Below are 14,780 nucleotides of genomic sequence, written 5' to 3' on the forward strand. Positions count from 1 at the left end.
TTAAATTTTGTTTCATAGTCTTTTAATGATCAATTTTAAAATAACAGTATCCTAAATGGCAATATGTACCTGTGGATAATAATAGGACTAAAATGCATCGGTTGGCTACTTTACTGAAGAGATAAGGAAACCCGGTTTTCGGGACAGTTAAACCCCCATGGGAATTTTTCTGCTATTCCTGGAAAAACCCAATCACTTCCTACTAAATCCCCGTTTTTCAATGGGGGTGCACTAGTCCCAAAATTAAAAAAAACAATTTCATGTTATACAAATTTTTCAAAAACAAACCCCGTGGCCCAAAAAAATTTGGGGGGCAGAATTTGGCGACAGGCTTTGCCCGGGCCAAGACCGGGAAAAGGTGGTTTAAAAAAGGGAAATCCCATCATTGTAACTTTGGGCCCCAAAATTTTCCCCCAAAATTTCGGTGACGTCCCAAAAAACATTTCTTTGGTTACCCAAATTTTTTGGCAGCCTCCCAAAACCAAAACAGAATGCCAAAATTTCGTCAAATCTTGGGTTTAATTTTAAAAAAGGGAAAACACGGAAAAGGGGTGATCTTTTTGTGTGAAATCACAAGAACGTTGAGTAAAGAGAAACCGGGGTTAAACCCTTAAAAATTTAGCTAGAATTCTTATTTTTAAAAATACTGGTGGCACCATGGCCTGGGGGGGATTTTAAAGACAATTCTTTTATCCTAAAAAATGCTTTTTTTCAACAGGTGTCTAAATCCTTTTAAAACGGAAAAATCAGTCTAATACTTAACTTTGTTTTAAAAGTTGTCGTTTACGTAAGCAAGGGGGTTAGTCATGAACCCTCCCCCTTTTTAGCCTTTGGGTTTTGAAAAAACCCAGTGGGAACTTAGCAAAACCCCATACCCGGCAGTTTTTACCCCCCAAAATTGTCGTTGTGCCCTTAAAAAATTAAATGACCGCGGGTGAAAACGAAAAACGGACAAAGCGCAGTCACGGCGGTTTGGGGGCAAATTTTAGCTTAGAAACAGTGTCACCCAAAACCACCCCCGTCGCACCAAAGGGTTGGTACCCGCCGCAATGCCTTTTTCCAGAAAGTGGTTTACTTTTAAACGAGAAAACAACGTTATAAATTTAACGAGAAAATGGGAGATTGGGATAGGTGACTAACAAAAATTTAACGGGAGCCTCCTTTTTTTTAGGACGACTTCTGCAGCCCTCTACACTGGGCACAACGCAACCGGCTATAAAACTTTTTCATTTCAACGTTGAAAGATGAAGTTATAGGGCTCTTTTATTTCTCAGCGTCGAATGCAACTTATTTCCTCATCTATGTAGCTCGTGCTTACGTTAACAATGTATTCAATGTCACGGTAGAGATGTAACTCCAGTCTTTACCTAGCTAGCTAACAAAGTTTTTTTTTTTTTTCTAATTCTTTCTGTGCACTGGGGAGAGTTAGTACAAGGTTCTTAGCAGCTACAAAATGAGAGGAAACTGAAAACTGTTAACCTTTTTCCCCGGAAAAAGGTAAATGTAATAAGCGTTAAATTTTAACGTTTATTTTATTTGTGAAGATGTGGGGTATCCGAGGCACGTTTATTTTTGGGAAAAGGGGGTATTTAAATACATTGTTTTTAAAAGCTTTATTTTTATAGCTTGTTTTATTTTTATAAAAAAAAAGTACAAAGGAAATTTCCCTTTAAAAAAATGGAGGGAAAAAACCTAGACAGGTAAAAGACCATAAATTCATCGTTAGAAAAAAACCCAAAAATGAAAATAAATCTAGGGCGAGGTTTTTAAAGGCAAATACTAAATGTAAAAGGCAGGGGGCCCAAAAAATTTTCCGGTCTTTAAAAAAGACCACAAAAAAATTTTACTCACAGTAACCAGTAAAAGGCAGCAAGGTTTTTGTAAATGGATTTTTTTGGGGAGTTTTAAAACCTTTGGGAGCATTTTTTTATACTAAACAGTCTTAAGTTTTTTCCAGAGATACCAGAAATGGAACCTTTTTAATTTGGCAGGTCTTGGGTAGCTGTCTAAATTGGGGAAGGAAAGCACATTTCTTATCTGGTTATCAAACAATTTGGGCCAAAAAAAGTTTAAAGCATTCTTTGGGTTTCTTTCTTTTAAAAACAGGAAAAAAACACAAAAAAAATATGAGTTAATATGACAAAGTTAATTATAAATTTATGTGGTCTTCAAAAAGGGCAGGGGCGTGAGTGGAATACATTTATAACTACAAAAAGAAAAACAATCAACGTTAATCCTGCCTGAAAAAAAGTAACCCGATTTCTTTCCCCCGTTTTTGTTCTTTGGTTTTTTAGATAAAAAAATCCATTTTGAGGGGGTCGCACAGGGGCCCCGAACACGGAAAACTCTCCCGAAGGGGTTTTTACCCAAAAGGTGTTTGCAACCCCATAGACAAATAAAGACTAAACCCGAAAGGAATTTTTAAAAGCCTCGGGGGCCCCGGTATAACTAGACCGTTAAAGAAGTCACCCAAACCAACATTAAATTTGCGTGGAATATAAATATGGGGGCCGCATGGTTTTTCCTTTTTAATTCCAACTTTAAAGCTTGTTTTTTGTAGGACCTGTAATACTTTGATGGTGCACAAGAAGAGGTATTTCATGTTGACCTACAATGTTGTATCTGCTTCTTTGCATAGATCCAAAAATGATGATCTAGCCACTGCAATTCTGAAACAGAAGAGCAGACCCAACAGACTGATTGTCGATGAATCCATCAATGAAGACAACAGTGTGGTCTCTCTCTCTCAGGTAGACATTCAGAAGGCTTTATACATGGCTAATAGGGGTGTGACGAGACGCTTACTCCACGAGACGAGACACATCACAAGATTGGGTTCACGAGAACGGGACGAGATTTTTTTTTTAAATTTAAAGAAATCCTCGATGAAATATATGAATGGAAAATAGTTTTTTTATTCAACTGAAAAATCACAAAATGCAAAAAGTGCATTTTGAAATCAACTATTAATGATTGTTATTTAACTTCTTTTTTTTTATTATTTTAATGAATTATATGCAGTAAAGTACAAATTCACACGAGAAATCTAACTCCTAACAAATGATTTAAAAGTGGCAGGGGGATCTTCAATAGTAATTTCACGCTCCATCACGCTGACATCACATCGCCTCACGAGACAACTTTTCACCTCGACGAGAAATCTTGTCACGTTTTAATCTCGCGAGATCTCGTAAAACGAGATCTCGTCACACCCTTAATGGCTAATATATCTACAAATTATAAACTGTCATAATAGATCAGTGAAGTTGCTATCTATCATCTTTAAAATTTAAATGTAATAACACTGAGATGCACAAAGTAACTTTGTATAATGTCTCTTAAGACCAAGATGGATGAGCTGCAGCTGTTTCGTGGAGACACTGTGCTGATGAAGGGAAAGAAGAGGCGGGAGACTGTTTGCATTGTGCTGTCTGACGACACCTGTTCCGATGAAAAGGTTCGCATGAACAGGGTGGTCCGCAACAATCTGAGGGTCAGACTGGGTGATGTCATCAGGTGGGAAAAAGCATACACTTGTTTAAATATTTTCCACAGTCCTTTTAAAAAAAAAAAAAAATGGTGTTAAGTCTAATATCTCCTTCAGCATTCAGCCATGTCCTGATGTGAAGTACGGAAAGAGGATCCACGTCCTCCCTATAGATGACACAGTAGAAGGAATTACTGGCAACCTGTTTGAGGTCTACCTGAAGCCATACTTTCTGGAGGCTTACAGGCCAATTCGCAAAGGTGAGCCCGATTTTCATTGTCAGAACAAAGCTTTTATTATACCCGGCTGATCAAATGTTTTAATGTATACGGTGCAGCTTTGTTAGTGTAAAATTAACAATGTCTCTTTTACTTTGGGAAGGTGATATTTTCCTGGTCAGAGGAGGCATGCGTGCTGTGGAGTTCAAGGTGGTAGAGACTGACCCCTCTCCATACTGCATCGTTGCTCCTGATACAGTTATCCACTGTGAGGGAGAGCCAATCAGGAGAGAGGTGGGTAGCAGGTACACACAGTGCATGGGTTAACATTTGCCAAAAATGAACAGAATTGTAATGGGAACCTCTCGTGTTTTAAACATGCAGGATGAGGAAGAGTCCCTGAACGAGGTTGGCTATGACGACATTGGAGGAGTCAGGAAGCAGTTAGCTCAGATCAAAGAGATGGTGGAGCTGCCTCTTCGACACCCTGCACTGTTCAAGGCCATAGGAGTCAAGGTAAGGAACCATTTTATTCTGAAATGAGGAACAAGTAAACATGTTGGGCTCAATTGTAGAATTTTAAACTGAGCTTTTGTAAATAACAGGTTGTGCTACAGAAATCCTTGTGCAAGAATGGCAGTGGCAAATACTGACTTGCTTTAGCTAATATATTGCTGTGTGATTGACATTATTAAAGCACTTGAGGAGTCTTCTACACCATTGCTGTTGTATGTGTTTAGTATGTCTGGTATAACGCAGACTTGCTGTATTCTGGACACTTCTAACCCATTTTGAAAAAACAGTCACAGACATGGTGTCTGGATACTGTGAGGACTCACAGTATTCCCGAAGGCCCCCCCCCCCTTGCCATATTCTGAATGCTCATAGGCGCACTTTAGAAAGTCGCGTTGATTGGGTCTTAAAACTGGAGGTTGTTTGGAGTCGAAAGCAGATGAATGACAGGTTATATATTGCCCATAAAAAAATTATTTATAGAATTTGCGGGGAAAAGTTAGTGTCCAGAATACCGTGAGCCTACATTTACAGTGTTTTAATCAAAAAAAGTAGAGCACTACCTTGTGATATGTGTCCTCCTTTTTGGTGTAGTTTAGCTTACTTTCTGTTTGTATAATGTAGTTAATAAGGTTTTTTTAATTTTATTTTTTTCTCCTTTCAGCCCCCACGTGGAATCCTGCTATATGGACCCCCTGGAACTGGAAAGACATTGATTGCAAGAGCTGTTGCCAATGAAACTGGAGCTTTCTTTTTCCTGATTAATGGTATGACTACCCATCTGTATTTATTTTCTAAACACTTATGCCAAGTATGGGCCATATCATGATAAAACTGAGCTTGTCCCTGAATCCTATCGGTGGTTGCTTGGATGTACAAGTGTATAAGGAACAAAATAACATTTTTGGGCTCAGGATTTACGTTTTTTCTCTGAAATAATACAAATATTTTGCTTCCGTTTTATAGGTCCTGAGATCATGAGTAAGCTGGCAGGAGAGAGCGAGAGTAACCTGAGAAAGGCCTTTGAAGAAGCAGAGAAGAATGCTCCTGCCATCATCTTTATTGATGAGCTTGATGCAATTGCTCCTAAGAGAGAGAAGGTGAGCGGGAAGAGAGGAAAACTAAATGGATAGCTCAACAGTACAGTGTTGGTTCATGACCTATGAATGTTCTGAAATAATTAAATGGCAATCGTTGTCTATACCTAGGAAAGCGTTTGCACATAAAGTGTAGTATCTATTTATGTAAAATGTCTTAATTCTTTAGAATTTCCTTCAGACAATTAATCTTTCACACTCTGATTTAAATATAGCTGCTGGTGGTTTTGTGATGTCAGTCATCCCGATCACTTGCCAAAGTGCTTGAATTTTAACACTATCTAGGTAAAGTTTTTAAAATGTGAATTGCACAGCAACAATGCATGTTGTTTTTGCAGACTCATGGAGAGGTGGAGAGGCGCATTGTTTCCCAGCTGCTGACTCTTATGGATGGCCTGAAACAGAGAGCTCATGTCATCGTCATGGCTGCCACCAACAGACCCAACAGCATCGACCCAGCTCTCAGGAGATTTGGTAAATTATCTGTTTATTCAATGTGTTCAGTTACTGCTGTAGTGAAGAAGCAGCTAATGCAAGTCTCAGGCATGCAAACTCCTCACCTTTCAAAATGGGTCACCAGACTGATTTGTGCAGATCCAATCAGAAAAATATATGGGGGGGATGGTCATTGTCCAGTTTTGTGATTAATATATAAATAAAAAATCTTTTTACATCTCTAAAATTTCCCACACCAACAAAGAAATTGACTGTACGCACGCTCACACACAGACAAGCCAGGAGACATACACTGTGAAGTTCACTGCTCAATCCGAGACCTAGACCTTATTATACAACACGTCCGAGACTGACTGACATCGTTTCCACTGCAGTTATCCACTAGTCAAGACCCACTTTTATCATTCTTAACGTACAACAACGTATAGCATTACTGAAAAAATTATCTTTGACAATTAACTTGATCAGTTAACGCAAGTTATGTTGTTAATGAACGGGCTCCTCTCCAGCTTGCCGTGACAACGATGTGCAGCGTTTGTAATGTTTTCAGTTAGCTTACGTTGAATAGCTATGCCCATTTTCCACTGGTGTTTGTCTTTCACTAACTTGCGTGACTTGCGAAGTACATAACGTTACTCTTATCAAAAATATGAGTACTTACCCTGCAGCCTGTTAAGATCAATGGGTCGAGCCCAGAGTGCATTAGAGGTGTTCTTCTCAAAGCCCAGGAACATTAAATGTCGAAAACTAGGGTGCATATATTGTCAAGATGGATATCTTATTATCCATCATGACAAGTTGTCTGTTTGACTTCAGACAGTGAGCTGGATTATCTTTACTATTTTGCCCAAGTAAAGTGTATATGTAATTTATTTTCACCTGTCTTTATAATCTAGTAGAAATCCTTTTATTCAGTAGCTGTTAATGTATTTGATCTGCTGCACTTTGAATCAATAGACTGAGATTAAACATGTCTAATGGATGCATTTTAGGTATACTTTTGCTTTAAGCATCAGGTCATCTTGCCTTTGCTAAGTGAATGAAATGCTTTCCTTCAGAATGAGATTTTCACCCTTTTGACACCTGTTGTGGACTCTTCAAAGTGAGCGCTTACGGTCCTTGTTTCACAAAGTTAATACATGTACAGATTGGATTCTCTAAATGTAATAAGTATTTATGAAATTAAATGTCCCAATTTAGTGTGCAAAGCTTGGGTGTGCTATACAAAATGTATATGTTAAATCGCTTACAAGAACACATTGTTTACAAGAGCACATATTCTACATGGATCTAGCCTCTTAATTTTGCTCGCAAAGTGTACCAGATTGATCCATTAAACTTTCAAATTTAGACATTTTTCTTCTCGGGGAAAACATAGTCAGGGGTCCGCTGTATCCTTATCACCGTTTTTTACCCATGACCTGTTTGCACGCCTGAGGTCTATGCATGAAGTAGTTTAATTATAATACTGTTATTATAGTTCCATTTGTATTTATTGGCAACATGCCGGCCTTTTTAAGATCAGTAAAGCAGGGTAAATGGGTTTTAATTGCATTAAATTATAGCCTGATTTCCTTGAACATTTTCTCTAAGAGGCATATTGTTTTTATTCTTATATTCATAGACACTGTGATTATAATTGTCTCAGGATCTTCTATTCATCCCCAGCAAATTCACATGTAACTTTTTAACCAACAGCATCACTTAAGATAACTTATTCACTTAGGAAATGTCACTAATAGCCCTGATGCTACTGTTTTTATGTATTCTGAAGCATGTTGTCATATTACTGATTAGAACTGCTGGCTGCTGTTTATTGACTGAGCTCTGCTGTTCAGTAGTAGGCCGGTTTCACACAACGCTGTGCAGTTTTAAAGACTTGTGGGATGTTTCTGACCTTGACAATGGTTTGGAATTGGATCTTGCCTATTCATTAATACCGATTTTGTAAAACGTAGCTGGCTACTTTTTACCTCACCATATGTGCAGTTCGAAATGTTACTACTTCTGCCACTCTATTAAAGAGGAGGCAATAAGCAATGATTCTTGCAGACTGCCTTATTGCTCTTGTCCTGTTTCAATTAGAACTAATAAGTTTGTTTAAACCTCCACTACCTCCAGGGCGTTTTGATAGGGAAGTGGACATTGGCATCCCTGATGCCACTGGCAGATTGGAGATACTCCAGATTCACACCAAGAACATGAAACTGGCTGACGATGTTGACTTGGAACAGGTTTGTACGCATCAGGCTTGTCCTGCAGTCAGGTGACACCACACAACGTACTGCTTCCCTGAAGAGAGGGCGTTGTGGTTATTGCCTTGTTAGTTCCAAGTAAAACTACTCAGGAATTTGCATCAAATTTTTTTTGATTACTTACATTGAATATGACTATGTATTTAATGAGGCTGTTATGCTATCAATTTAGGTGCTGCAAGTTTACATTCCTCTAAATAGAGGACTGTGATCACTCTTGGCCAAATTTTCCAGCATCCAGTGTGTTTATTGAATGCCAACATTTGCCATTCTACATGACGCAAACATTCATTAGTTGACAAAAGAAATGAAATGTAGAAGTAATACTGTGCTCTTAGGATTTAATTTTAATTTTAATTAAATATGTAGGTAGCCAATGAGACCCATGGACATGTGGGAGCGGATCTGGCTGCTCTCTGCTCCGAGGCTGCCCTGCAGGCCATCAGGAAGAAGATGGACCTGATTGATCTTGAGGACGAGACCATTGATGCTGAAGTCATGAACTCACTTGCTGTCACTATGGATGACTTCAAGGTAAAAGCGGTGATATAGTCCTTGGTATATGGTAGGAGTAAAATGTTTTAATTTGGCTTTTATTGGCCTTCTGAGCCCTAACTAACATGCTGAACGCTGTCCTGCAGTGGGCCCTGAGCCAGAGCAACCCATCTGCACTGAGGGAGACGGTTGTTGAGGTTCCCAACATCACCTGGGAGGACATCGGAGGTCTAGATGATGTCAAGAGGGAGCTGCAGGAGTTGGTGCAGGTATGAACCTCTTGCAGAAGTTTATCTAAAACGAAAAAATTAGTTTTAATAATATGTTTTAAAGTGTTTTTCTCCCTCTCCTTAACCGCAGTATCCAGTGGAACACCCGGAAAAGTTCCTCAAGTTTGGCATGACGCCGTCCAAGGGCGTGCTGTTCTATGGTCCCCCTGGTTGTGGTAAGACTCTGCTGGCCAAAGCCATCGCCAACGAGTGCCAGGCAAATTTCATCTCCATCAAAGGACCAGAGCTGCTCACCATGTGGTTTGGAGAGTCTGAGGCCAACGTCAGGGAGATCTTTGACAAGGTAAGAATGTTGTTACAGGTGTCTGTCATAGAACTTGGGTGCAGAGAAAAAATGGTTAATTAATATTATACCTTAATTGATTTAAACCACATGCTTCTATTTTACTCTAAAGAATTTCGACACTGTTGACCATTTTGTGTGTCCGTGTGATGTTTCCAGGCTCGTCAAGCAGCACCATGCGTTCTCTTCTTTGATGAGCTGGACTCCATAGCCAAGGCCCGTGGCGGCAACGTGGGAGATGGTGGTGGAGCAGCCGACCGCGTCATCAACCAGATCCTCACTGAGATGGACGGAATGTCCAGCAAGAAGAACGTCTTCATCATTGGAGCCACAAACAGACCAGACATCATCGACCCTGCCATCCTGAGACCCGGCCGTCTGGATCAGCTCATCTACATCCCCCTGCCCGACGAGAAGAGCAGGATGAGCATCCTGAAAGCCAACCTCCGCAAGAGCCCCATCAGCAAGGTGACAGTGCTGCTACTCATAGTTGCATGCATTGCCCCAAAAAAATCAGATTTTAAATAAACTTCATTAGAATTGAATCAATATGTATAACTGGTTTTCAACATTTTTTACGTTTTTTGTTTTGTAATTTTTTGTTAGGATGTGGACGTGGACTACCTGGCAAAGATGACCAATGGCTTCTCTGGAGCAGATCTCACTGAGATCTGCCAGCGGGCGTGTAAGCTGGCCATCAGAGAGAGCATCGAGAATGAGATTCGCAGAGAGAGGGAGAGGCAGACCAACCCTTCAGCTATGGTCAGTGCTTGTTCTGTCCCATTGGTCAATTTTCTCATCTGGATGAGCATCTGCACACTACTGCTCTGCTGCTGCTTTAGATGTTTAGCATGTTAATAACTTTTTTTTCTTTTTTTTTTTTTGTATTTCAAAGGAGGTGGAAGAGGATGATCCTGTGCCTGAGATCAGGAAGGACCACTTTGAGGAGGCAATGCGATTTGCTCGTCGCTCCGTCAGTGACAATGACATTCGCAAATATGAGATGTTTGCTCAGACATTGCAGCAGAGCCGTGGCTTTGGCAGCTTCAGGTATGTTTTCTGACACTTTGTGTCAGTAGCTGTCCATTTAAGTCTTCTGTCTACACAGGCATTAGAAATAATCTGCATGTTTAAAAAGATGTTTGTAAAAAGCTTTTAGTTTATTAGTCAAGGCATTTTCCTAGAGTCCCTGACTACCGGAAATATTATGTTATTACTTCCCACTTAAAAGTGCTAACATTTCTAGATTTGCTAGTAGTCATATTGTAGAAAAAGCTCCCTATAGAAATAGTAAATTATCCTAATTTTCTTTTATCGCTTCCAGGTTTCCCTCCAGTACTGCAGGTGGCAGTGGTCCAACCCATGGCTCAGGAGGAACTGGCACTGGTCCAGTGTTCAATGAAGACAACGACGATGACCTTTATGGATAAATGTACACTGCCCTACAGTGGTCAGTACTGGGATCACACCTGTACAAATTCTCACCAGATTCCACATTTTTAGGACTTTGTGCTTCTTTCATGTGTTCCTTTTTTTTGTATGACTTCCCTTGGAGAACGCATGTAGCCGCTTGGTTTGCCCTGGCTTTGATGTTGGGTGGGGGTAAGGGGATGTTGGAAATGGAAGGTGAGTGTCTGATGCAGATTGGGGATGGGGGAGGGGGGGGTCTTAGTGAGTGGCCTCATTCTCAGTATATCACAACCAACATGAATGGCTTTAGTGATGGGATTCTATGCTAGACTATAAGAAAGAAAAAAAATACATTGCTTATGACTTCCTCTTTTTTTTTTTTAAATAAACAGTAGCATATAATGTATTACAAATTTGTCAAGGTTATGTTGTTGAAAATAAAATCTCACAAAATGGAAGTGTTATCAGTGTCTGTTTGAAACTTATTTTTATTTAGAGTTCATGTACATATTAATATATTAGTTTTACAGTAGAGACAGACCAGAGAGAGGGATAAAAAGCTCTGAGCAGTGCTGCTGTTCATTGGTTTGGACATGGTTTACCATTCAAAGAGACTTCAGTGTAAAACATGCAGTCGACCAAAGCTTTTCATTGGCCAGAGAGGCAGATCTTATACTGACCACATAGTGTCACTCTGGCACTGGAAGTCTCTTATTAGGGCCCAAGCGGAGAAGGCCCTAGTGAAACTGAAGGAATTTATTAGGGCCCGAGCACTGAAGTGCAAGGGCACCAACGGTGTTCTAGCACAAAGTGCAAGGAACCTATTGTTTTTCTAGGGATTAATCTGATCCGTCTCTTGTTTTTGAGAGCTTTAGCATGTGGGGAAAATTCACAAAAACCTACACACGTGTCAGACTTATGAAAAATTCTGTAGTGATTGGGCCCGGGCAATGACAGAGGCTCCGTAGCGCCCTCTAACGTGCACCCCAAATTAAGTCATAATTTATCATACTAACTTTTGAGGGAACATGCGTATCATCTGGAACGCTATTGTGCTATTTTTAGAAAAAAATCTAAAATTAAATTTTACGATCTGCCGAATTTCGTGTGAAATTTCTCATTTTACGAAGACATTTTTTAGGACTTTAGGATCCACGAAAAAATCTCAATCTTGCAGCCATGTGCAGAATATGAAACTCTTTCATCTGCATACACATATAGGCTTGAGAGCGCTATGGTTGCTCTATAGCGCGCCCCCTTAATTGGTTTTAGTACTCGGGCACATTTTTGACAGCCTATATATATATACTGTATGTGTGTGTGTGTGTGTGTGTGTATATATATATAATATTGTGTGTGTGTGTGTGTGTGTGTGTGTATATATATGTTGTATGTTATATATATATATATATATATATATATATATATGAAAACTGACAAATTGGCCCCCACATAAGCACCTGGGAGCTTTGCGAGTGTTCAGTGATTCGGCCCATAGCTGTAAGTGGGCTTTATAGCACACCTTAATGTGTGGAAAGGCCTTAACTTGGACATAGTTACTCCGATCTTCACCAGATTTGATACGCATATTGCAATAATATTGTGAAAATATTTCCCATTTACCTTCATTAGCTCCGCTCAACCAGAAGGTGGCCATTTTGACTTTATGACTTGTCATGTGATTTACATTCTTTCAAACTCTTCCTATGCCGTGACTGCAATCTTCTTGAATCTTTGCAGGTAGTATCTACTGACACTGAAAAGTTATCCAAATCATTTTGAAAAATGTGAAAGTTATAGAGTCTCTGGCCAAGATTTACTCCTATTGCCACCAAACATTCCGCATAACGAGCTGAGCATCCATTCCAAATTTTGAGTGAATCAGTCATTAGATGGCACTGTAAGAATTGTTTTTTTTTTACCAGTACTAATCTGAATTTAGTTCAGATTAGTACTGGTAAACCTATCTAGATCTAGGAATAGAAGGCATCATGCTCTCTCCTTTTTATTTGACAAAAACGCAGAATTTTAAAATACATCCATATGGAAGCTTTTCAAGGAAAGAGCCGGTTGGGTCACACGCAGACAGAAGCGCACACACACGCACACACACACACACACACACACACACACACACACACACACGCGGACAGAAGCACATACGGATAGCTGCAGCAAAATCAATCTTTGGCTTTGCAGTGTCTGACTGTTGCGTAAATGCAGTGCCACAAAGATTTGACCCCTTTCACAAATAATGAACTGTATGACGTAGAGTCTTGTATGAGGTATCATTGAAATCAGCAGGGAGTCCCCTTTTCATTCGTGACGATTTCAGTGTCTGAGTGACACGCAAATGCACGGTCTACTTTTATAATTTGTAACTGAGTATCTAATTTAGTTACTTTTTGGAAGAAGTAACTGTAACTAATTGCTTTTTAAAAGTGAGTATGGAGTAAAAGTAAACCATTGGCTACACTGTTGGATGTAGTTCAAATTCAATATCATGTTAATTGTTTTACAATCAACTATATCAACATTTTATGTTGATGCACTACTATATAATTATTTTTTTTGTGGTAAATGCAAATCTTAAAAAATAAGTAGTTGCTGAGTGCACGGGTGAATGGATTGGTGAATGGTGAATTAGTACTGTTGTACTGCTCATCTTTTTCCTTTCAATATTTAGTAAAGTGTTCTTTCTGCCATATTTTAGGAATCATCAGAAAACATTTCATTCATACTGTATATTCAAACATAAACAAACCGGTGTCTCATAGCAACAATAGAACCAAAGATAGAATGGAATAGAATCAATAACCATTTGGATTGAAAACAGAAGAATACATGTTGTTGTTGTTGTTGTCATGACAACACACTGAATACTGGGACCCAACTTTAGTTCTGACACACATTCACTTAGACAGCCGTTTGTATCAGAGAGTCATTTGACTGTGACAATCCAAAGGTGCACATTGCAACAGGAGAAAAAACTCTGGAAAACATGGACTTCAACTCCAGAGAGATTCAACCAATCCATTTCTATCTCAGTTACCTTGAAGAACAAGTACGGAGTGAGATGAAGGACAGCGAGACGACGCTCACCCAATGTGAATCTGAGGGTCGAGTTCACCTGATCATCCGAGAGGACTTGTTGGCCGATCTCCTCAATCAGCTCCAACGACAGAGAGAGGGCAGCAGTTGGGTCCATGAGAAAGAGCTGATGCAGAGGGAGATGTGTGACTTAAAAGTTCAGCTGGCTGAACGTGTCCCCTCCCCACCCAGGGAAACTGGGCATCTGAAATCCCAGCTGGGAAAAATCAGCAACAGGCTGCGAAAAGCCCAAAAAGATCCGGACCTGCAGTACTTCATTACTGAAGACCTGAAGGTCGAATTGGAGCAGATGAAGGGAGAGAAGGAGGCCCTGAAAAAGAAAGTGGAGACTCAGAAGATGGAGCTTTGTAAAGAGAGACAGAAGCTCAAGGTAAGTAAGACCAACATGGAATTGGAGAGCTTTCTGGAGATGGAAAGGGCTCAAGCTCAGGAGGTGAAGGATAAATTGAGCAAGATGGAGGAAGCTCTCCTAGAACAGGAGAAGGATGCAAAGGAGATACGGGAAAGATCCCAGGCTTCCCATAGAGCCCAGCTGGATGAGGCTCCGGCTGAACGTGTCCCCTCCCCACCGGTGGAAACAGAGCGTCTGAAATCCCAGCTGGAAAAAGCCCAAAAAGATCTGGACCTGAAGACCTTCCTTGCTGAAGCCCTGAATGTCGATTTAAAGCAGATGAAGGGAGAGATGCAGGCCCTTAAAAATATTGCGGCGACTCAGAAGTTGAAGCGTCGAGAAGAGTGACAGATGCTCACGGTAGGTAAGACCACCAACGTGATGTTGGAGAGCCATCTGGAGATTGAGAGGGTCCAAGCTCAGGAGCTAAAGGATAAATTGAGCAAGGTGGAGGAAGCTCTCCTAAAACAGGATGAGGAGACAAAGGAGATTCAGGAAAGATCCCAGGCTTCCCATAGAGCCCAGCTAGAGATGCAGGACCAAAACAAAAATAACCTCGTGGATGCTCTTGAGAAAAAATATGCACATCAGCTGGAGAGTCATCTCAACCAGTGGAAGGAGGAAAAATCTTCCCTCCTTCAGGCCACAGAAAGCCTGAAGCTGACTCAGCAGGAAAAAGAGCAGGAGTGGGAGAGGACTGAGAGCACCTTGAGGTCCCAGCTGGTAGATCTTCAGAGCCAGATAATAAAAAAGCCGAAGAAGAGTGGTACAAAA

General features: G+C 40.2%; 1 protein-coding gene across 1 annotated transcript; it reads left to right on the forward strand.

Annotated features, from left to right (window-relative positions):
* The first annotated feature begins 575 nt into the window (after nucleotides 1–575).
* Nucleotides 576–10,968, forward strand: vcp (valosin containing protein). The gene is made up of 17 exons (XM_032515691.1): nucleotides 576–672; nucleotides 2,639–2,750; nucleotides 3,344–3,516; nucleotides 3,605–3,747; nucleotides 3,869–3,999; nucleotides 4,090–4,221; nucleotides 4,883–4,985; nucleotides 5,185–5,318; nucleotides 5,654–5,789; nucleotides 7,893–8,005; nucleotides 8,396–8,560; nucleotides 8,668–8,790; nucleotides 8,882–9,094; nucleotides 9,254–9,562; nucleotides 9,701–9,856; nucleotides 9,990–10,144; nucleotides 10,419–10,968. Exons 3-17 carry the CDS (start codon nucleotides 3,350–3,352, stop codon nucleotides 10,522–10,524), a joined length of 2,286 nt encoding a protein of 761 aa, XP_032371582.1. The 5' UTR covers nucleotides 576–672; nucleotides 2,639–2,750; nucleotides 3,344–3,349; the 3' UTR covers nucleotides 10,525–10,968.
* The last annotated feature ends 3,812 nt before the right edge of the window (nucleotides 10,969–14,780 follow it).

The sequence above is a fragment of the Etheostoma spectabile genome, chromosome 5 (genome assembly GCF_008692095.1).
Source record: "Etheostoma spectabile isolate EspeVRDwgs_2016 chromosome 5, UIUC_Espe_1.0, whole genome shotgun sequence".
Lineage (NCBI taxonomy): Eukaryota > Metazoa > Chordata > Actinopteri > Perciformes > Percidae > Etheostoma > Etheostoma spectabile.